This window comes from Artemia sp. Qi Xiang Cuo, chromosome 13, assembly GCF_049724085.1.
Source record: "Artemia sp. Qi Xiang Cuo chromosome 13, ASM4972408v1, whole genome shotgun sequence".
Taxonomy (NCBI): Eukaryota; Metazoa; Arthropoda; class Branchiopoda; order Anostraca; family Artemiidae; genus Artemia; species Artemia sp. Qi Xiang Cuo.
In genome coordinates, this window is record NC_142806.1 from 41,371,811 (window position 1) to 41,395,967 (window position 24,157).

General features: G+C 36.7%; 2 protein-coding genes across 3 annotated transcripts in view; one reads left to right on the forward strand and one right to left on the reverse strand.

The window, feature by feature from the left end:
* The window catches only part of LOC148945286 (uncharacterized), a 354,164-nt gene extending 342,868 nt beyond the window's left edge, over nucleotides 1-11,296 (reverse strand). The window contains exon 1 of the mRNA XM_089099445.1: nucleotides 11,172-11,296. Within this exon, the coding sequence (XP_088955571.1) occupies nucleotides 11,172-11,277 (106 nt within the window). The 5' untranslated portion in view covers nucleotides 11,278-11,296. The remainder of the gene's footprint in view (nucleotides 1-11,171) is intronic.
* LOC148945290 (uncharacterized) overlaps nucleotides 14-24,157 on the forward strand; it is a 30,459-nt gene continuing 6,315 nt past the window's right edge. The window contains exon 1 of one of the 2 annotated variants that reach the window (XM_089099449.1): nucleotides 14-637. Coding sequence is in view for 1 of the 2 variants with exons in the window: in XM_089099448.1 (XP_088955574.1) it covers nucleotides 22,320-22,350 (31 nt within the window). In the remaining variant the exon portion in view is untranslated. Of the gene's footprint in view, nucleotides 638-22,211; nucleotides 22,351-24,157 lie in introns of those variants that run through there. The other variant, XM_089099448.1, reaches the window with a different exon arrangement.

Genomic DNA, 24,157 nt, shown 5'->3' on the forward strand with positions numbered 1-24,157 from the left:
TACCATATTTTCATCCTATTTTGTTTTATTCATTAGCATTAACCAAACTTCACTTCTGGCACGTGTCTCGGATCATAGAACAATGTCAAAATATATATGTAGTCGACATCTATGTATCAAATGTTTGATGTTGAATTCTAACATTCTTCTTTGTCTTCGAACTTTCATCTGTACTTTGTTCGTCAAGAAAAAAATGTTAGATGTTTAAATATGCACGGCAAGAGTTTTTTCATACGTTTGTAAGCCAGACTTTTATTACGAGGGAGGTGGAGCTTGATTTCTCAAATTCTCATTATTTTTCCTGTATTCAGTGATCCTGTATTATTTTGAATAAAGAGCAGTTCCGGGCAATCCTCGAGTGAAATTCTTAAGGACTGCCAAAAAAGTATATACCACAATTTACCATAAAGATAAGTCGAGTATTCATAACTACCAGCGGTTTGCACCTACGTAGGTATAGCTCTACCCGCTGATTTAAAGGTTATAGTAGACTGGACAGGAAAAGTCGGCGTACTATCGAGCTAGACACAGTGGTTATTTTATGAATGGTATGCTGTTAGTTAGCCAAGGTGAGCGGAAAGAAGCATGTTGAATTGGATAATGGATACCTGTGTGATGCACACGGAATATTAAATTGGTAAGGTTGAAATTACGAATTGTAGAAGATAATTTCGGCTTTACTCGATTTTTTGGTAAACTTTCCGATTTACAGAATATTGAAAGAGCAAAGAAATACACATACCTTAAGAATCAGAATTTCTTCCATGCTCCAAATATAACGTCCATTTGCGTCCAACTACCCTTGCCCCCCCCCCCCTAATTTGCACATATAAACCTCGAATTGTATATTTGCAATGAATTTTCTATATTTTGACAAACTATTAAATCAATCAAACAGTTCACAGTTTAAGGACCGACTCGGCCCAATAGTAACCAAAAGTCTTAAAAAACGGAAATTTAACTATAATAGATAAAACAAAAGAATTGGCTTTTTATGCTGATTCCAAAGATGTAACGATAATTTTACTCATTAAAAGCTGTGATCCTGAGTAAATTTGCTTGATTTTTGAAAAGGGGGAAAATACCCCCAAAAAGTCACTAAGCATACCCGAGAATCCTATTGTAGAGGTTTCAAGCTCCTATTTACATAAATGTGGAATTGGTTGTTCTTTTGCCAGAAGAAAGATGGCGGATGCGTGTTGTTTCTTTTTTCTTGTCTTTTTCAGGAATGGACCTATCGAATCAGTGGTCCTAAAACATCGGGAAAGCGCTCAATCGAACGAAAATCAGAAGTCTTAATGTTATTTCTGTGATCGAAAATATAGGAGGAACACAAGTCATAAGCCCCCCTCCCACGCCCCTTTTTCCTCCAAAGGTATCTGATCAAAATTTTGAGATAGCTATTGGATTCGCCACAGCTGAAAGGTCCAATAACTGTGCGTTTGGGTATTACAGGATCGCCCACAGTCCCTGGGGAAAGGACTGTAAGTTATGCAATTTGCCCATTGTTCATATATAGTATTTGTTACTGGGAAATATAGGGGATTTTTTTTTGGGGGGGGAGCATTTTTCGTGGGGGAGGATCTTCCGGGTCAAAAAATTTTTAGAAGAATTTTCCAGGAAAATTTTAAACAAGGACGGGGGATGGGATTGCCTGGCATGATTGAAAAACAGTCAGAAATCAAATAAAAAACAAGTTTTTTTATAACTGAAAGTAAGAAGCAAAACATGAAAACTTAAAATGAACTTGCTCCGTATATGGGGATGGCTGCCCCTCATTCTTTATGCTAAAGTTTGACTTTTTGTCAAAATTCTTTAAGAAAGACTGCTCAAACACAAGGGCCGTCGAATTTGTGTGAGAAGTATGTTTAAATAGCGCCAAGACTTCAGCGTAAAGAGCGAGGTTGAGGAAAGGGCAGCCCTCCTCATATATGGAATAATTTTTTGTTCATTTTAAGTTTTCATGTTGCTCCTTTTCAGTTGAAAAAAATTCTTTTTAAAATTAATTTACTGATAACAATATTCTGATTCTAAAGTTATGTCTATTTCTTAGCTATCTCAATATTCCGTTAATCGGAAAATTTACCAAACTTTTTGTTTCTTTTTATGTTCTTGCAAGTACACTGAATCAAAAGCGTCAATTGGGGAAGGGGGAGTCTAAATTTTGAATAGTACTTTTTTGGTATTTTCATTGAAGAATTGCTTGAAAACAACATTGAAAAAAAAATCAATGTTTGCCCACTTCTCCTGTATATATTATGTGAATGATATGCTGTTAGTTGGCCAAGCAGGGCTGCCGCCGTCAGTTGGATTTTACTGGATCTAGTAAAAAAAAAAATCGAGTAAATTTAGAGGATCTAGTAAATTTCCCGAAATCTAGTTGCCTGACCTGAAGATTATTGAAACAATGTTATTTTTTAACATTAATTATGGTATACTATGTATGGTTTCTCTCTCTGGGCCGCTTTAGTCTAGGTTGAGGCGAACTTTTTAACTTATATATTTTTACAATTAAACCAGTAGCCAACTACGTCATTGTTATTTTAATTTGACTAGATTGTATTGGTTTTTGATTTTTTTGAGTACGAACGAAAGAAAATCCAGAAAAAATCAGTTCAAAAAAAAATGCTAAATTAATTGCTTTAAAATTTGCCAGAAATCTTTGTAAGCAGCTTATCCTCTTAAAAATGCAAAATTCAATGGTTTAGATTTCAAACCTAAAAACGGAATCTGGGGAACGAATTTCAAAAGCCGTCACTTTCAAACACACCTCAGATTCTAAGCACTCCATTGCCTAAATTACTTCTTGAATATGAGTTGTTGCTGTTTTTCTTCGTTGATTGTTTTTTAATTTTTCAATATATCTGAATTTTATGACCTGAAGACCATTGATAAATTTAAAGCCGGGCTTCACCAGCAGGATGTACAGAATCGAAGATTCCAGACTATTGTTTGACGTCTTGGATACACCGCATCTGTAATATGAAGCCTATCCAGTAGTACATCCAAATAATCCAAAAAAAGTAAATTTTTCCTCTCAGATTTAGTAAATTCTTCCAGACCAGGGTGGCAACCCTGTGGCCAAGATGAGCAGAAAGCAGCCGCCCTATATTTATAATGTTGAAAGAACAAAATAATGTCCCTATGTTTGAAGGATTATAGAAAACTTGCACTTTACTGAAAACACAAAGCCAGGTATAAAAAACAAAAAAGAAATATTTAGGAGTCAAAAGTGGGTACGTAGTCTCACAACATCAAAATAATCCGCAACTCTTTTCGTAGTCTTACACGAGCTGTGATATCAGTAACTTTCAGCAAGGCCTTACCCAGGATTTTTTTTTTCGGAGGGGGTTTTACTCAAAGATTTTTTTCGGGGGGGGGGGGGGTTACGCAAAAAAAATGCATACAAAATGTGTTTATATCCATTTTTGTTACGTTTTTACGAGTCAAAAAAACATTTCTGTGGGGGTTCAAACCCCCCTCACCCCGCCCCCCTTGATACGGTCTTGACTTTCAGTATACAAATCAAAATATCTTAAAAACTTAGGCATAAGAATAGACTATATAGTATCTTTATAAGTTGCAAAGTCATTAGACAGCAAACAAAAATAATGGATTGATTTACCAGGTAACATCTTGGCCTCGTAGTATTAAAACTCCTATATTGTTTTGCGTTTTCAGTAAAGCGCTAGTTTTCTATAATCCTACAAACATAGGAAATATCGCCAGTTGGTTTATTTGCACTAGTTTTATCGATATATGTTATATAGGCTGTGAAGTAATAATTTTTATTCGTTTTAAGTTTTAACTTCGCTCTTTACTTCCCTCGGTAACTTTTTTATTAATTTATTATATAGGGCTGTATTTGGCATCATGATGGGGGTGTGATGAGGTACAATTCTCGTGGCAGTGATCATTATATTAGGAAAGACTGATGTTTGTTCGGGTATTGAATGGAACTCTTTTATTATTATAGTGTTTCTTTCGGAAGAACCCATTAACAATAATGTTACCCTTCTATTTATCGTATTAATTCTATTCGGACATCTAGAATGTTCTAAACAATTCAATTATGTAGTAACTGTATGCTTAGGCTAAATTTTGAGAGCACTGCCCCTTGAATAATCAGTCAACAAACCTCAAGAAAAGAAAACCTTTTAAAAAAACTTTCTTGTTGCGTTTTTTTAAACATCCTCCTCCAGAAAACCCTTTGTACTTCTGCTCCTACTTCCTACTTAAAGATTGAGTCTGAGTATCATGCTGCTTTTGCTCGCAAACGTTGTGTCTGGACATCTTAGATAATTTCCGAAAATCCTTTGCTAAACTGTCCTTAAAGGGAAAGTCAGCAGGACAAAGTATGCTCAATCACATATTGATACTTCTCCAGAGTTGTATCCAGTATTTTGCTCGGGGGATATTTGTAGTGTTTGTCGTTACAAGAAAAAACTTTGCAAAACACAACAAATTTTTTTTACATGTATTTTTGTTACTTTTCTTCGAGTCGAACAACAATTTCGGGAGGGGGGGATTCAAACTGGGTACCCCCCTGGATATGGGCCTGCACTTCTGATATACGTTGCTCTGTTGGTCCTCTATTTGAGAAGCGTTTAATGGGATTCAAAACACTGTTTTTGCCTAATACGCTTTCATCTATGCTTTGTTTAGAAAAAAAACCTTCCAGTGTTATTTATTCAAATATGGTGAGGAGCATGGGCAGGTCTAGGCCGTGGCAGGTGTGGCAGCCGCCCCTCAGTTTTTCTGACATTTGAAACTAAATTCCTTTTATTTCATTTTACACTCCCATGGTATACCTTCCCCCAGATTACGAGGCCTAAAAGCACTAATGGTGGAGAGAAGTTCATTTGAAGGGGGGAGGGTTTAGGAGCTATACTAATTTCGTGAAATCTCAAGATTTTAGAAAGCTTCCTCTAATTTTTTATATGCTTCATTTATATTGGTTATATTTTGCTCGTTTTTTCTACAAAGTTTTGGTAACTCCCCACCCCCTCCCTCTCCCCAAAACATATTCTTGTGATTGTCCCGAGCGAACAAAAGAAAGAAAAGCACAGAATTTGAACATACTTAGTACAATCCCCAAAAAATAAAGTCAGTAACTTTTCAGTCACCTAATATTTTTGTAATATACATTCAGACAGACAGGGAAAAGGCTTCTGTAACTGGAGTCTTTGTGAACGAAAGCAACATTTTTAGATATAGAGTTACATAATACGCGACACAATCGAAAATACCAGCTATATGATATGTTGGGCAAAATAATCAGAACTCCTTGCAAGCAACGGATACAACCATGCAGGGCTTTGTTCTAGAAAAATTGTCAGTGGCTTCCTTGACAAAAATTAAATAAGACTCTTGTGAATTGATTGATAGTTGTCAATTTCAGCCTCATAAAAAATGTATCATAGTAATATCTTGAAATTAATACTTTATGTTTACGTTAATCATATAAATTCTGTCTTACTAGTTTCAAAAGTATTTTATAAAGAGAAGGTAGACGAGCTTGTGTTTCCTGCTCGTCCGCTTAATTTTCCACATTTGGACTTTATCCCTGATAGACGAAAATAATATCTTAGACCACACTGCTTTTCCATTTACGAAAAATTAAGCAAGAAAAAAGGGTTTTAATTTTTTTTAAGCTGTGAATAAATAACAACAAAATAAACACTTAATTAAAAAACACTCCGAATATTTAGATCCCACGTCCGGGAACCTTTCTCAACGGAAAAAAAAGGAGAAAAACAGGGAACAAAATTTTCGATGTATATTATTCCTTAAAGAACATTTTTTTTTTCTCTTTTTTCGGTTGAGAAAGGCTCCCGGACGTGGGGCCGAAATATTCGGAGTGTTTTTTAATTAAGTGTTTATTTTGTTGTTATTTATTCACTGCTTTAGATATTTTTGTGGGGGGGGGGATGAGGTGGTAGAAAAATCTAATTTTATGTCAAATCAAGGAAAAGTTTGTCTTTGATAGTTATTTTATGAATGTTTAAGCCATATCTGGGAGGTATACCTTTCCAAATAGCATTCTTGAATCTACGACCACCCACTGTGCATAAAAGCATAATATAAGTAAGCCTAAATACCGTACTTGGATATTTTTTTAATGATTTTGTTTTTCTTTGGACTCTAATCTAAATCTTTTCTCGTATCACTGTGCAGCCACGTGCACAGTACGTTGTTATTGGGGTAGGGTGCTGGGTCTGAAAAACCTAAAAAAAGACAAGTTGAATAAAAATATTGTAAAAAAGAGAAAGCTAAATAAATTTAAAAAAGCAAAAAAAGATACGAAAACATGTTTGACAGCCTACTAGATAGTAAACTGATTACGTAAGAAAATGGTGTGCTGACCAGCCTAAGTCTAAATACTGAAGTTGCATATTTTGTTAAATGATTTTTCTTTTCTTTGGACTCTAATCTAAATCTTTCCTCACGGTGTTTTTGGGATGGGGTCCTGGCTCCTGGGTCTGAAAAACATAGACAAGTTAAATAAAAATATTGTAAAAGTTAGGAATTTGTCCTGGCCAGTAGGCTGGGTGATAAACGGCTGGATTAAATAAATGAGAGAAGAAAAAGTTCGATATTGGCAACGAGCTTGTCTAAGGCTTGAATATCCCAAATTAAAATTTGATACGGTGAAATATTGGCTTGGTTTTTTTATGGTAAGCCTTCTCAAGTTTCTATTTGGTATTCGTATGCACGACATACACTATCTTAGTTGATTATGGGCAATGACACATCAGCATGGAAACCCAGTTTTTTACATTTAAAAAACGTCTAAATTGAGAAATAGACCCTTACATCCTGTTACTCCCGACAGTGCTGTTCACCTTTGTCTATAAAGGCTTCATTATTCCTTTCCTTTTGTTTTTTCGCTGTTTTTTTCTTCATTTGTTGTCTTCTTTATTTAAAGTAGCTCTCTAATAGGGAGCATAGCAAATCATATCTAATAGCCGGCAAATCAAAAATTTTTGCCCAAAGGGTCACAATGCTGGAAGCTCTAGTCCCCTTTTTCAGTGATCGCTCGCCAAAGTCGCAAGTTTCCTCGTCGTGGGGAGCAAAGCATGAATTTTGAAAATTACGAGACAGCCTATGAATTTGGAACTGTTGATAGAACAACTTCTGTCGAAACAGAAATTAAGTATATAAAAATATTTAAACGGATATTATAGATAATTATTTTTAAGCTTCATTTGACCGAGTTCACTTGAGGCGCTATTAATCTGTGTACAGTGGCTTATAGTTGCGCAACAACTATTAGAAATGAATTCACTGGATCTTTCTTGTTTGGGGGGGGGCGGGTAAATCTTCAGGAAATGTATTTTCTACCTTAGAGTGAGAGATCTTCAGACAACTATTGAGGGGGAGGGGCTTTGGCTCCAAGCCTTTCTTCATTCTGTTGAATTCATTTTGACCAAATCTGCAATATCCCCTATTAATCCGAAATCAATTTGTATATAGCATACAATATTTATGCAATTGCCCGCACAAAAAGGGAGGCACGAGGGTCATCCCCTGAGAACAAAGTTTTTGAATACCCCCTTTCCATTGAAATATGAGAGAACTAAGACCATAAAGTGATTTTATTTCTTACACTTCATCCCCTCTCTCCCTGAAAAATATTCAATGGATGCGCTTTTCCGGAAAGATTATTATCCTCGAAGCCGTGGTCGTATATTATGGAACGGGAGCTCATTCGAATGGAAAGTTGAATTTTTGGCGTCCTTTTAAATAACAAAAGAAATTAGGCCTACTCATCAGCAGTGTCAATTTCTGTAATTTTTCACCAAAATAGGGCAGAGCAAAATTATGAAACACCCAATAGACTTAGAACTATCAATAAGATGCTTAAATAGCCCCTGCCAGTTTCAGAACCTGTATTAGCACATTCGTCCTTTAACACAACATATATCCAGTTCATAGAAAACGAATCGTTAATATTGATCGTCCATGCAGTGAAATTCAGCACTAACTACTTGGACGGAAGTAACCAGGGACGAATCTCCAGCATTTTTGTTTGTGGAGGGGGGGGGTAAGAAGGATCCATATCCGGATAGTCAAGGTGCATGGGATATATAATAAAAAAATCCTCCACATTAATGGGGCGGGCAAATGCTCCCCCCCCCAAAAAAAAGACGCCCCTGGAGGTAATTGGACCTTTTTTGCATGGGGCGGTACTTTATGGATAAAAAATTACACTTTTAGATCGAAACTTCCAAGCTTTCCATGAGATGCGCGCCTGATAAATATGGAGGGAGGGGGGTTTAAGCCCCTAATGTTCCCTCTTCTGAAGGAATGTATATGGACTGAGCGTGCAGTATGATAATAAGCGATAACAGCACTGTCAAAGGTAGTTTTTCAACGGGAAACTTTAGTTTTTAAATATGAAGCGCTGTTACAAAAAGTTGAACGTAATATAAAGGTTTAATGGACTGAGAGAATGACATACTTCTCCTTAGTTAGGAGCACTCTATTTTATTTTGAAAAGGAAATATACCTAAATGAGCCCATTTCCTCGAAGCATTGTTATACAAAAGTTAGTCTTTAGTACGGAGAGCGAGATCAACATTTAATATAATGCTAAAAACATCAATTAAAGAGATTAAATTAAAATTGTTCTGCATAAAAGGATGGCTTCGGTAAAAGTGAGGTTTCGGTTTTCCACCAAAAAAAAATGGGATGGCTATATTAGAATTGACATTCCCCATCTTTTTGCCCTCTTTGAGCAAAAATTTATGTTTTGTGGCTACCAAGGTCTCAGAGAACAAATAGAAGATTACTTCATTAAAAGTGGATGTATTATGTAGAAATTCTTATTAGCAGCTTGTCCTTGCTGTTAAAGTCCTATGTATGTCTTAATCAGAGAGAGAGAGAGATTGAAATGCAACTTGCAATAACTCGGGTAGAATATAGACACTTTAGACGTCAGCTTCCTCTGTGGGCAGAGCCGTTCCTAGGGTTGGTGGCGCCCTGGAAAAAATGAATTACAGCACCCCCTCCCGACTCAAATATAAGCAAAAAGGCCGAATCAAATTTAAAAATTCGATCAAAGTGGGGAACCCCAAGCCGTGGTGCCCCTCCCCGCCATGGCGCCCAGAGAAGTTGCCCCGGTCGCCCCCACCTTGAACGGCTGAGTCTATGGGCTGGGTTGACATGGCCAGAAATATTTTGGAGTTGTTCATCTTATTAATCTCTGTAATCTGCTACCAGAGTGCTACAAGTAATTTATATATTTGTACGCATGCATGTGCAGATGAATTCCTTGTAGAAGATTGTTGAGGCATAGCATAAAGTTGTCCACTAAGAATGGTTTCATTGACCCTGATCAAGAACGTATCCAGAATTTTTTTTCGGGGGGGGGGGCTAAAAAGACAAAAGCAAATCAAAAATTTGTTTATATTCATTATTGTTGCTTTTTTACGAGTCGGACAAATATTTCGTTTTGTGGGAAAAAATGGCAGTAAACCGTACACACGTACTGTGACGTGATTTTTTTTTCCTACTTAAAAAGACACTAGCATGGCGATTCCCGTTGAAATGAACCTCCTTTCAATATTGTACGACCGCTGGTTCGAACGACCCCCTCTGGGAAAAGAAAAGATACGCGTCAGAATACTCAAGCAAAAAGCAACGCCCCTGGCTGCAACCAGGATAGACTGATAGGTGTTAAAAAATTGTCAAAGAACTCTTCAATGCTACATAATTTCTCGTCAGCCTAAAATATTGGGAACTATGAAGGTTAGTTCCTGGACGCTAATTCACAAAGATGTGGGGAGGGGTTCAAAGTGTATTCTCTTTTTGTTTAATGAAGATACATAAACAAGTATTTTGCAAAATATTGGGGAGAAATCGCCCCCGCCCTCCTTTCTCCAGTTTGTGCCCCTGGTTAGTTCAGTGGTAATCTCCAGTGAAATTCATCAATATTTATTGCTACACGATGAGAAATAGAAGGGGATCTACAATGTAAATCCTTCGTTTGACGCTTGGATGTGGTGTTTATAAATATTTATTTGTAATATGCACCATTTGAATATTTGGGGTCACTGAATGGATAATACCTTCATTAAGATCGTCTGGTCAGCCTCTGAAATTGAAAGTGTGGATTTCGAAAGAGATTTAAATATCAATTCATTGAAAATTCAGATTGGGAGTTCGGGCTAGACCAGATGAGCTATATTTTGTTACCTTTACTACTGTGCTGAAGAAAATACCTGTTGGCAAAAAAAGGCACATCAAATTTCGAACCATGTACCCACTTAAATATTCATACCTTGCAGAATTAATTAGTCTAAAAGTTATATATGCAGCCCGTTTTGAAGTATTAGCAGTAGCATTGAACGTATGCATGCTCAAATTGCCACCTTAACTGAAACCACTGTTTTTTTTTTCAAATTGCCCACCAAGACAACTAATTGTGATCTATGCGGCAAAAGACCTCTGCATATAAAAGGAGTAAGGGAGGGCAACCTTCAGACACTGATCCTTATCCAACAAGCTCATTAATTTGACTATTTTAAGGGATTCAGCCCCCACCCCTAAAGTCTTGCAAACCAAGCGAGCCTGGTCTTTATCATGCTTCAGAATGTAACTGTGAATGCTCCCTTTAGTGATCATTTACATCCTTAGACTCGTGAATTTGCTCGGTAGCCCAGGCATTCGCTTGGGCAATTTTCCAGTGACCATTGTAGATGTTTACAATCTACAGCAGTGTCGCCTTCGCAAATGCCCTCGCTTCGCCTGGACGGTCCTGCATTTAAAAATGCACTTTTAAAACTGTCCATGATTTTTTCAATACCTTGGTTATTTCGAAATTATGTGGGCATCTCGTGATATTTGGTATTTTTTGGAGGGGATAGGATAGGTTTTTCCTATTGTTATCTTTTAAAATAAGCCGGCTTGAATACAAAATATCCAAACAAGGTGTTCATTCGTTTTTTCTGTCTATTATCATTCCAGCGCTACCTCAACACATTGTATGAGCAACCGCCATCCCTTCCTCAACTTCATGTTTTGGATGACATGTATTATTCCAGGAAAACTGCTGTTCATTCGAGTGATTTGGACACATGGTTAGCTTAGAATGTAAAACCCAGCTGGTTAGACATCATTAGAGTCTATTTATTTCGCCTCTTTTAAAAAATTATAAATAGACTAACCTGCCATGAAAACTGGAATTTCTTTAGGTATATACGTCCTAGATACATATTTCTTCCACTTGTAAGTCAACCAAACGCTGATAAAACTCAGTCTAATTTCAGTCATACCAAAATGTAATGCGCAACTAAACTAAGCCTCTAACTCTTCTGCTGGTTTGCCTAGTTCTTTGAAAAAAGTAATTGAGAGCTTAATTGCCCCCTCTCAAATCTTGTGTTGAGCACGAAATCCATCTTCGCGACATCACCTAACTTGTATTTTTATCACAACCTTCAATAAAAAACTTGTCTTGGACCGGTTTTGTTGAAAGATTAAAGTTTAATTGTATTTGCATTTCGCTATATCGTGTGTTAAGAATTTTAATTGAGATTTTGCATGCTTTCCATCACATTATATTGCTAAAGTGGCACCGTTATAGGGAGGGGGGGTGCAGGTCTCCAGTCCCTTTGAAACTTAATGGTTTGTTTTCAATCGGTTATGGTTGTATTTTGTTTTGAAAATGCAATAAGACAAACTAATTATATATAAAATAAAGATATACCTTTTCTGTTTCATAAAAATAGTTATTCAAAGTTTGTGCCGGTTCACAAAGACCTATGTTTTGGGTCTAATTTATGGCTGAACTATACATTTGCTGATTTCAGAAATTTAGGTAATTGAAAAAAATAGGGCTATCCACGCTATTACGAAGAAAGAGGCCCCAAGACGACCTTCAAGGACGGATGGGACTTAAGTCTAGTCAATTAATCGGATTTATCTGATCCATACTTTGGCCGTGTTTTAATTTCCGCTGATAACCGGCTTATGACCTACTTTTTTGCATAGCTCGACAAAATGTCATTCGAAAATTATTTTTTGAGTTAATACGCACGTTCACATTCAGAAAACCAATAAGTCAAAATTTAGAAAAACATGAATTTTTTTTATCCTTTATCATGTACTGTTTCTACAGCATCACAAAAAACAGTTTTTTTTATGAAAAAGGACATGATTAAAGAAAAAAAAGTTTTTGAAAGTAGGCTTTTCCCCCTTACACCATGAATGGTGTATGTTGCCATCAGTCACACTGATGTAATTTAACTTACTTGAAAAAACTTTTTCGTATGCTCACCAAATGGTCTGCGTTGCGCAGGTACCGATCTCCTGGTTCGATGCCTTCGGCCGGGAGTGTTATGCGTGGTTGGGGCAAATCATCCGACGCTTCCCGTGTTTCCCCCCAGATTTCTCCTGGTACCCATTTACAGCTGGGTCGACTCTGGCTGATCTTACACAGTCACATCATCGACCACCGTCCCAAACCAAATAATCAGCGATACCAGGACTCGGTGTCCTAGTTTGTTTGCTCATGGTTAGCAAGGTAATTTCTTTTTGAGAAAGAAAACAAGGAGAGTTTTTTCTTTGTGTGCAACTAGCGTCAGGCTGCCTCCGCTTCTGTTACTTACAGGCGAACATGAGCATCTATTTATTTTGGGATGGGGCCGTATTCGTCAAAACAGAAAGAGACGAACAAATCACAGGAAAATTCGTGGTATCAAGCACGCACCTCCTCTGAAGTATACTTGCTTACATGTTGGTGGAAATATTCGGAAATTGGTAGTTAAGAAATAGATTTCTTTGATGTTTAATGTCAATGTTCGAACCATCTCCTGGAGAGGGGTGTTCCATCAATGCTATTTTTTAAATGGTGAGCTTGTAACTCAACGCCATTCAAGTCAACCCCGTTCAACTCAACTTTTATTTAACTCAACCCCTTTCCATCTCAGCCTCCATTTAATTCAACTCCATGCAGCTCAACCCCTGTTTAAATCAACCGCTAACCTAAGGCCATTTTGACTTAAAAGGGGTTGATTTGAACGGATGGTTGATATGCATGAGGTTGAATTTAAGGGGGTTTAGTTAAATAGGGCTGATTGGAAAAGGGTTCAGTTACATGGGGACTATTTCTTCAAGCTCTGGTTCAGCTTATGTGTAAAACGTAGAATAGAGAAACAAGGGAAACGATAAGCGAGGCAACTTTGATGTACATGTCGCCGCGAAGCTGTTATATTTACTAAGACTTTAACCCTTGACAGGCCACTATAGGAATGAATTCTAGGAAAAATTTCCAACGCCTCGCATGCAATCTCTAGGTCAGACTATTGACAAAAAAAAATGGTTTTGCACTATTTATTATTAATTGTCAATTTTAGACCATGTTGCAAAAATACGACATTAACCTCTCTGAGCATTTTCACTTGTTTTGGAAGGCTTTAAAACAATTATTTTTGTCAATAAGTCACAGCGGAAGTTCACTTATTTCGCATTTATAAGTTGTGTATCCTGATTTGCACTTTTGCAGCGGCTCTGTTTCTCATTGTGTTTTGACCAGTAATAAAGTCCTTTGGCTTGAAGAGATATAGCCGGGGATTCGATTGCGACTTGGAATGGGGCTGGGACTTTTTAGACATCTGCGGATGGTCTATCACGTTTACGTTGCACGTGCCAAGGCATTCAACTCTGCTGCAACTTCAGACCTGAAGGTTCTCAAGATCATCGGCTTGTCTGTCCTTGAAGTGAGCGCTTTGACGTCTGACATGAAAAGAAGCCAATATTGCGGCTGGCCTTGAAACTTCAACCCTGGATTTATCCTTAACGTTCCAGTGTCTGCACGTATCCTCTGGCGTTATTCCTACATACGTCGAAGCCAAGCAAACCGTGTCGTTATCTAACCATTTCACTACAAAAACACCAGAATGAATGTCAGTCCTGTAATTGGAAGCTTCTTTCTCTTGTTTTTTTCATTTCACCATCTGTGAGGAGCGGGCAGCTCGTCAGTCGCGCTTTATTCAACGTATCAATTCAAGGCAATCCTTTAATTTTGAGCAAACTCATTAGTTGCAAGCTCGTAAACCAGTTGTCAAAGGGAATCTTGTAGTTCATATTCTCTGGTAAGATACTCACCAGACGTAAAACTATGTTGCCTCCAACTCCAAGATCTGGCTCTATGTCATCTTCAACAAGAGTGCCCTTACCTTGATAAACTTCAAAATCATGTACAAAGCCTGAAACACCAGCTCTTGTGAACAATTTTATTCCCCACTTCGTCGGCTTTTTTGGTAGATATTGTCTCAAGTTGCTTCGTCACTTGAAAAGAATCATTTGCTCGTCAATTGAACGGTGTTCTTCAAGGTTGACTTTAAGAAAATTGAAATGGATATGACCCAGGACGGGTCGAATCTTGTATAGCTTGTCAAATCCTTGTTTTCCAGGTTTCTTAGCTTTTTCATTGTCGTTGAAATGAAGAAAACATTTGATCTTGTCAAATCTTTATCAGTTCATTTTGTCGGCAATTGCAGGGTATCTGGTAGCTGCTTCCCAATGCATAATGGGGAACTTTTATCACCCCCAATAGTAGAGTAATGCTTATGAAAACTGAGGCAGAGGTTGCAACCCTCAGTTTGAAGTGCAAAGACGTTGCTTTGTTTAACTATCAGCTCAAGAAGTTCATTGTCAAAGAATTTTTGGAAGTATTTCAGTGGAGTCTCTAAGATGTTCGGAACTTGGCGAGGCTTTTCTTTCCAACAAAGATTAACTTTTTCTATCTCTACTTTTCTCCAGCAGAATATTTCTTGGACTTTCGATTTCTTCTTTGATTTTTCAGTACTTGCTGCTACCGGTTGCTTCTGTTGACTAGAGGGTGGAGTTTCCCCCAAGTCATCGTCACCGGGTTCACTGCTAGCCTCTACGTCATCCTTTTCCAAAAATAAGTGGCGATTGTCCTGTAGAGGCAACAAGTCTGGATCAAGATCATTGATAAGATCTCCTGGAGACAGGAAGTCTGGATCAACGTCCTCATATTCATCCGACAAGTCAGACAACATCTCTTCTGGAGTATCAAAAACATACTTGACTGCCTCTTCTGCGTCAATTGGGCGATTTTGAGCTCGTTTTCTTACTCTGTCGTAAGATTCCCCCATCTAGATAGAAAACAAAATTAGACATATGACACACCGTGCCTACTCAATGATCGACCATCCCTTAGGGGTGGTGTGAGCTATTATGAAGGAGGGACCCCTCCTACATAATAGCTGTTGTAAAATTATACTGTTTTCTTCATCCTTTTTATTTGTCTTATGTAGTTGTTCGTTTCACGATTTTGAGCCACGATCGTCCGATGTCGTATTTTTACAACACAAGGAAATATTTCTTGCTACTGATCCAAATTCTTGCACACATCATGAATTTCATTTGCAGTAATTCAAAATTGTATATATTTTATACACATAGGATTTGCAAGGAATCTCCCGCCTTTTCTTTTTATTTCCAGTTTCTAGCTTAGAAAACACCTACCTTTTCATTCTTTTTTCTTATCCCTTGGTTTGGTGACTCACTGCTTAGGCCACATGTCACACAACAGCTCCCCGAAGGCATCAATCGACTGCCATTTTTCTGCACCATTAAAAGATGCTGCTATAAGCAATATTTTTTACAGCAAGATGGCAGTCTAAGCTCGAAAAGTACAGATTTGTTTTTCTACAACAATTGCCTCTATAGGGTTAAAAGGTTGTGTGATTCACCCTCTGGCACAGAGTACTAGGGGTGACATTATTTGCGCTATAAATACCTTATATACACAAATTGTTGACAGAATCGACTGGAGGGAGGACTCGGCAATTTATATTGAAATAGAGACTACCTTGGACTGTAGACAGATTGTCATTAGAGATTTTTTTTTAGTCAAATTCCCTTCAAAGTAAAGTTACTTGCCAAGAAAGAAAAACAGGGTCTTGGGAATATTAAGAATTCGACCGACCACGGACATTTGGATTTTTTCGAAAACCATAGTTCAAAACCTAAGACTTTTTAAGTTCAAAACTTGCAACTCACCTATTAAAACAAATATCAGATATGAACAAGACTTTTATTATTATACAAACACCGTCCTCTTACAACGTCTTTTTATACCAGGGCCTTGAGTTTTCTAGACTCTGGGTAGGATCAAAGTTAAATGGGTTGCATTCAATATATGCCCTTGTCAGTGGTGTCAATTCTTGGACTGTTATAAGGGATGGTGGAGGGGGGGACAAAACATATTTTTTCAATCTAACAGAGTTATTCTTTCAATTTCTTCTCATTGCAACTCAAAATAGTAGTTTTATAATCAGGGATTCCGGTTATCAAGGACTTGAATTCGTCCACAGGTCCATGGGTCCATGATTTTATTGCGAGTTTTGATCACAAACATTAATCATTTACGCTTTGATGTATTTTTGTGCTATAATTAACCTCCTAGTAAAGCATCGCTAATAATTTTGTCGTCAATTGAGTTTTTTGAACCGGTTGCTTTTAAGCCTAGCTGAATGCCAAGTAAAAGTGTAACTTGGTTGTCTAACTAGTTTGAGTGACTATTAACTGCGCAATTTTAAGGCAATGGCTCTTAATAGTAAATGGAGTCCACCTAATTGTTTTTCGGGTTCACATAGTCCATCCTTATACCAGATCAGTTCCAACTCAAATTGTTCGTTTCTTTTTCTGACGCTTGTAAGATACTTGAAACTTCGTTGTTTTTGTAAGATACTTCGCAGCACAGCTAAACCTAAGGATTGTCCTAATATGTTAAAGTGATGTGTGTCCTTTTTCTGTTTTACTTTTGGCATGAATGGTGCCCTCTTCTGAAATTAAAAGGCTGCGTACGCAGTAGGTAACCAGAGCAGAGCCAACTTGATAAATGGTTGCACATTTGTACGAACATTTGTACAAATTTGTACGTTTGTACAAGAAGAGAAAGCTTGTGTTATACATGTTCATAAAAAAGAAATTATTTGATAACCATGAACAAACTAATTAGGACATACTCGTAGTCTTAAGAAAACTTTCAGTAATGAAGTAATTTGTTTTTCATTTTCTTCATTCAAAGGACACCAGAAAAAGATATGAACATCATTTATACTGATACGTTACCAGTTTGTTATCAGCCATACAGTAAATTGAGAAAAAAAATTGTTGTCTATCTTGACTAGCAGTTTTTCTCCAATTAAACTGTTATTTTTTTTTTCAGAAAAAAAGTAGTTTTGTGAGAAGCCATGAAAGTAGTAAAGGATAAGAAAATCCTATTTTTATTGAATTTCAATTCATTAGCCATCCCAGTGTAAGCATATGTATTTAATCTGAAAGTCACTTATCAAGCTACATTAGGATCGAGCTGAATCCATTGGTAAAGAAGGTCAACTTATCAAGGGAAATCAATACAGCTTATTTCTATATCTGGCAAATTTGATTAGTCTTCCAATTAAATAATTAAGCATAATGAAAGACATAGAAACAATGTCCTAATTTCCCTTTTTTTCTATTAAATTCTTAAACAAAAAGTCATACCCGTCATACACGTCATAGCGTGCAAACCCGTCATAGACCTGATCCAACCATAGACAGTTGTTGAATCATTTTTTAGCCTTAGTAATTCTTTTAGTTAATACAACAAAATAATGTCTTAACTATGACCACCAGGTTTTTATTCAAGGGGGCGGTGTACATGATTCTGAATATATTCACATCCAAGTATGCTGAAATCAAACATTTACGGATTCGGTCGAGCTCTTCCAAGCTTTTTGTAAGGCCTATCTACCGTAAGTAATTTTTGGGGGCTGGTTCTGGTCTTCGCAGCTACATCCCTCACTTTATGAGGATGCACATATGCAACATGTGCCTGTAAAACTGGTTCAAATAATTTGACTCGTGATATATCCTTATATTTGCAAAATTTTGAAAAACAACTAGTGTTTTTAGTAGAAACTGAGATTGCTTGAGTTTTTTGAGAATTAAAACAATATACTAAAATTGATTGATTTCATTATCAGCGAACGACTATTGAGTCTCGCAAATTTTTCTTTCATTTTCCACATTCTACTTAAGGATTTTTCTGCTCCTAATCCTGTTTCTTTGTCTTGGTTCTGTGTCTTGAGAAAAGAACTCATTTTTCATAATTCTATAAATATAGGAAAATATCACGAGTCAGTTTATTTGAACCAGTTTTGCAGGCACATATTGCATAAACTGCAAAGCAATAACTTTTTTTGCTTCAAGTTTGCTCTGTATTTCCATCAGAAAAACCTTTTTTTAAAATTAATTATCAGACTATTTCTTTTCCCCTTTTCAACTATAAACTGTTGAAGAAAAATTCAATGTGATGAGACCTTTAGACGCTTCATGAAATTTTCTGAGTAAATCGGATGATATAAGGCGTGTGTTTAATCATTATTGTAGTGACCAATGATTTTATTTACACTTTTGTAGCCGAAAAACTCTGAATTAATAGTAAAAAAAAAGAAAGTAACGATAGTAGTAATTATAAAAAATTAAAAAAAATTGATTGTGCTCTACCAGGGCTATAGCCAGGATTTTTTTCGGAAGGTTAGTTTTTATTTTTTTTGGGGGGGGACGAATTTTTATGATTTTTTTAGTTATTTTTGTGTCCCCCCCCTCCGAAAAAAAAATCTTTGAGTAACCCCCCCCCCCCGAAAAAAATCCTGGGTACGGCCTAGGCATTGTATAATTTGTATTCTAATATTTGGATCAAAACAGCGTAACGCATTGTTTTACACTTCAGCCATAAAGAGGGTAATAAAAAGGAGAAAAGCAGCAAGGAGATGACATAGTGTCCATTAGCTTTACTGAAATAGCATTGAATGATCCAAATCTGGCATTCCCTTCCCAGCGCACTAGAAAAAGGAAATAAAAGAAAGCATTAGAAAAATAGCACTGACAGATCGCTAGGTACTGGTGCATTATATGGTCATTTCTATATGCTGCTAAAGAAGTCAAATTTGGTTAATGCTAATGAAATAAAATAAATAGGATGAATATATAATAGTTTATAATCAAATTTGGGCTATATATTTGCACATTAGGGGGGGGGGGTAAAGCATACCATATATTAGATACGTAACCTAACCAGAGACAGAGACCCGGTTATAATGGCTTATGAACAAAATTATAAGAATTACATAAATGGCAAATCCCAAATTGTAATTTTAACATTCATATTAGATCACCCGTTTCACTCAATAACACTCTAACAGCTGTTTTAGTACCGGGTATCTGTCCCGGTATGTGTAGCATCTCCCGTTTGACATTCCATATAGAGTATATAAAAGTGTCCGTTTAATGCACTAGTACCGATCGTTAATAATTTTTTTTTCGTAACGAGCACCTTCGATTTTAAATTGACTTTATGAGTACCACTATTGGCTGGTAGCCAGGTGTCTTAATAGGAAAAGACGATGTATCTCAAACCGATAAAATAGAGTGTGTTAGTACACAAGGATTGCGAATGACGTGTCTTCCGGTGTTTACACCGGAATATATATATATATATATATATATATATATATATATATATATATATATATATATATATATATATATATATATATATATATATATAAACCTTGTTTGTCATATACAAGAATAGCTTTTTATAAACTTAATGGTTGTTTCCAATCCTTGAAATGTATTGATACAGAATCGTGACCATGAGGGTAGAAAAAAGACAAAGAGGTTCGATTCTAACTAGTATTTGCTATTTCTTCTCTTCTAAACCAACAGGACTTCGGGTTAGAGACGAAATATGACAGTAAAATTTTGCAAAATCTGTACTCAGTTCTTTTTTCTATTTCTATGGTCGTGACTGTCCTAACGATTAGAGGATAACTAGTATGAAACACAATGTCCATGATATTTTAAAGAAATATGCGTTTAAGTCAAGGCAGTATCCGGGGGGGGGGAGCCCTCCCCCTCCCCCAAAAAAATTTGTCTGACTCGTAAAAACCTAACAAAATTCATATAAAGAAGTTTTTTATGTTTTTTTGGTACTTGTGTATTTTATGGTCCTGAAAAGCCTGGATACGGCCTTGGTTTGAGCCTATTCTAGGTTGCTTTGAACATGGCTCCTCTTACTCTACCCAAATAGTATCTTTCGATCAATATCCTTATCACAATACTCAATCTTCATGAAAACCATTCCTTTGTCAGGACATCCCTCCATCGACCATATGTGTGCTCTACATCCTTCCTGCTATGTAGTGCAATCTGGTAAAGATCGAACCGCGACCCATGGTAATCGAAAGTTTAAAAACGCACTTTGAAAAGGAGATGTTAAGCCATATTTTTTTTTTTTTTCACTTAAAACTGGTTGAGGAATAGTAACTCTTATTTCCGTTTATTTTAATAGTAAAACAGCTCGGGATCCCTTGAAAAATATGGCTGATAAAGACGAAAAGTTCGCCATTCGAATCACCATGGTAAAAGACACAAAGCCGCAGTTTTTAGCCCTCCTTCTTCGAAAATTTCGAGACATTCTTCTTTTTCTCTGATGGTAACGGGCCCTGAAATGTAAAACCTGTATTTAGGTATTTAGGTTTTCAACCTGTAAACCTGTGGTTGAAACTTATAACGAACAATAATTATTGCTTAACAATTTATGTAACATATATCTATAAAATGGTTCTAGGCGTTTACACCCCCCCCCCCGACGATTATCCCACGGAAAAAGCCCCCCGTGGAAAATATCCCCCCCCCAGAAAATACCCCCTTGGAAAATAAGGCTTTCCAAATTTGAGAATTTTATTTGAGTTTTATTTTTTTAATTTCCGTAGGAGGAAGGAATTTTGGTACTTGTGTATTATGCTCCACTCACTCAAGTTTACACTGTGTAATATTCGAGAATGCTCTGTTTTTGTTGTTGTTGTTGTTGTTAGTTTCTTCGTTACTTTAGAAATAAATTTGGGCTATAGACTTGTACATTAGGGGGGGGGGGGTAAAGTATAGCGGGTCTGCATGAAAAATCTGTTTGGTACAATTATTCTGTGTATTAGATATAGATAAGTGTATTTTAAAGCCAAATATACGGCGATGAACACAGTAAAATAACATAAATGAAAGGCACAAATAACATAAACTTTGATGAGCGATCATCATAAACACTGAAATGAAACACTACATTAACCTAATACTAGTAGGCTACTTAATACTTTTTTTTTTTTTTTTTTAGTTAGCACAATTTTCAGATGACTCGCTATTCTTTTGTAATTTTTTAGTGGTCATACAGCTAGAAAGAATTGTTTTTTTTTACTTCAAACTGTCCAAATACTTTACCCCCCCCCCCTTATGTGCAAATATATAGCCAAATTTATATAATTCCCATATATTCTGTCATTTCTTTGTCTTGTCTCGTGCTAAGCTGAAAAAAACTAACGAAGAAACTGGTTTGTTCTCGAGTTTTGCATAGCATAAACTAGAGTGAGTGACCCATTGTGCATAAGTACCAAAACTCCTTACCCCTACGGAAATAAAAAAAAAAAAAAAACTCAAATAAAATTCTCAAATTTGGAAAGCCTTATTTTCCACAGGGGGGCGATTTACCGGGGAGTATTTTCCGGAGGGGTATTTTCTGGGGGGGGAGGGGGTAAACGCAGGCCACCCTATAAACCTACCTTAAATAAACCGACTCATGATGTATCCTTATATTTGTTGAGTTTTGAAAAAAATTGGCCTTTACTGAAAACAAAAACACTATATGATTTTTTTAAATAGAAGTATTATCTTTAGGATATAAGGATTAATTAAGTAATTTGGGATATTGCTGCTTGATTTGATTCCTCTTAAAGTGTTATGATTTGTTGATTATCATTTTGCAGACAGTACAGGGATGAAGAAGGGGATTACTTAATCTCCTTCTTTATTCTCTATTAATCCGGAGTGAGGGTTTCCGGATAATGTTAGGATTATAGACTGGATTTCTGGAGGTTATAGCTTTGTATTACAGTTTACTATTTATTGATTTTGAATAATGCAAAGGTGCTTTTTCACCGTCAAAAAATTTAATTACTAGTTATTGAAAGTTTGGTTTTTGAGGCAAGTGGAATTCCCAATAAATCAACCTTTCATTTTGTATGCTACATAATGTTTTCACCGCAAAACTATTTATTTTTTAATTGAGTTTATTAGGGTATTTAAATTGTACGCTATAAGTTACTAATATTATAGTCAGCGAAAGATTATTGAGAGCCTTATAAATCACTCCTTTATTTTCTGCAGGCTACTTGAGGACTTTTCTTCTAGTGTTGGGCGATATTTTGATTATTCGATGTTTCGGATCAGTTTTTTGCTATCTCATGGATTTGCCGAAGTTCAGTAACGTAAATGGTAAATAAAGGGTGTTTTGTATAACTTTTTTTTTTCAAAATTCAAATAATATAAAATCAAACAATAAAAATAAACTTCGATTACATAAATGAATATAATAAAAACCCATGTTTGGAATTATCCGGGCTCAGGAAAAGAGAAAAATAAACTACAGGCTTTTCAAAAACAGCAGCATGTCAATGTTTTCCCCTGAGAGTCGGTTCCGTCGTTCAGTTATTATCTGTACAGCCTTGGAAAACACTCTTTCAGAAGGGACACTGGTAGCGGGCACAGACATGAATTTCATTGCAAATTCGTACAGGTGTTTTTGGAACTGCATAGCACGAGAGTTTCACCACTTGAATGGACAAGTTTCTCTTGAAACTGTTTGCTCCCTATTGAAAGTTTGCAGCGCCATAATATATTCGGCTGCTGTCGAAGCAGGTCCTGCATTGACTATAAGGACTTCATCGTGTGAACTCCACAAACTGACTTGATTCTGATATGACTGCATCGCAGCGACTGCGATGGTACTTGCATCTTCTGATCGTGATTCAGCAGTCAGCAAGGCCAAATCTATCTCATTTGCAATTTTGCCCTCAACTTGTAGAAGATCGTCAGGTGAAATTTACATTTTGTTGAAACGTGGGTCAGGATATGTGGCAATTGTGACGGGTGTGATTTGACCAAGGCTTATAAACCTACAATGCATTTTATTCAGCAAAGCCTTTCGAAGCTCATCAGCCACATGTCAGTATCTACCAAAATCTACCTGAACAAGGTGGTGTCTCAAAATCTTAGACAAGGGCAGGACTTTCGAGATGGCGGATAGCTTTTAGAAGGGAGCTCAATAGTTGCCTCTTCAAAGGGTGTAAGCACCAAAATCACGTTTGAAATAACACTCACTCCCTATCAGTGAGTATGAGGTCCACTTTACCGAGAAGCTCAAGCGAGCTTGTTACCGACTCTTTCAAATATTATAGACTAGGTAACATAGTGAGAAGTGAACTCCATCTAGTGGTTACATCAGGTTTTAGTTTTTTGGTGCAAACATTGTTAATAGAGATTTGGAACTGGCGCAACCTGTCCCTGGCTACAAGACTACGTCTGAAAAAGCTGACAATATTTCTAGCCTTTTGGACGAGAAGCAACAATTCAGCAGTATCATTAATAGCACCCCCCACATCAACTTCGAATATTTGCGAAGCACGAAACATGTGTCCATCCTGTACCTACTTGCGATGCAGCATCCTTTACGGCCCGAACTACATTTGCTCCATTAACAGTTACTACAGCAACAACCTTTGGTCAATATTTACCAAATCTGAGTTAGGAATAAAGTGAATACACCATTCGATGACTTTTTTTTATGCTAATTACAAATATAACAATGATTTCTATCGGAAATGAATTTTAGCCCCCCTCCTATATATGCCAATTCAGGGTATATATTTCTACATTAGGTGGGTGGGGGTAACTTTTAAACTTACGGCCCATTTACATCCCAAATAAAATTTGCCCCCCCCCCCTAATGGTGAAATATATACCCTGAATTGGCATATATACGGGGGGGGTTGAATTTATTTCCGATAGAAATGATTGTTATATTCGTAATCAGCATAAAAAAGGCATGGAATGGTATATTCACTTTATTTGAAACTCAATAATATCTTTCTTGTTACATTGTTTGAATTGAAGACCGCCTGTTAAATAGCACAAGTCAAATTTTATGCACGAAATATACATTGTATTCTGCAATCTAAAGAGAGAATAGAATAGATCCGAACCAGTGGCGGATCCAGGAGGCGCGTGTCCCCCGCCCCCGCCC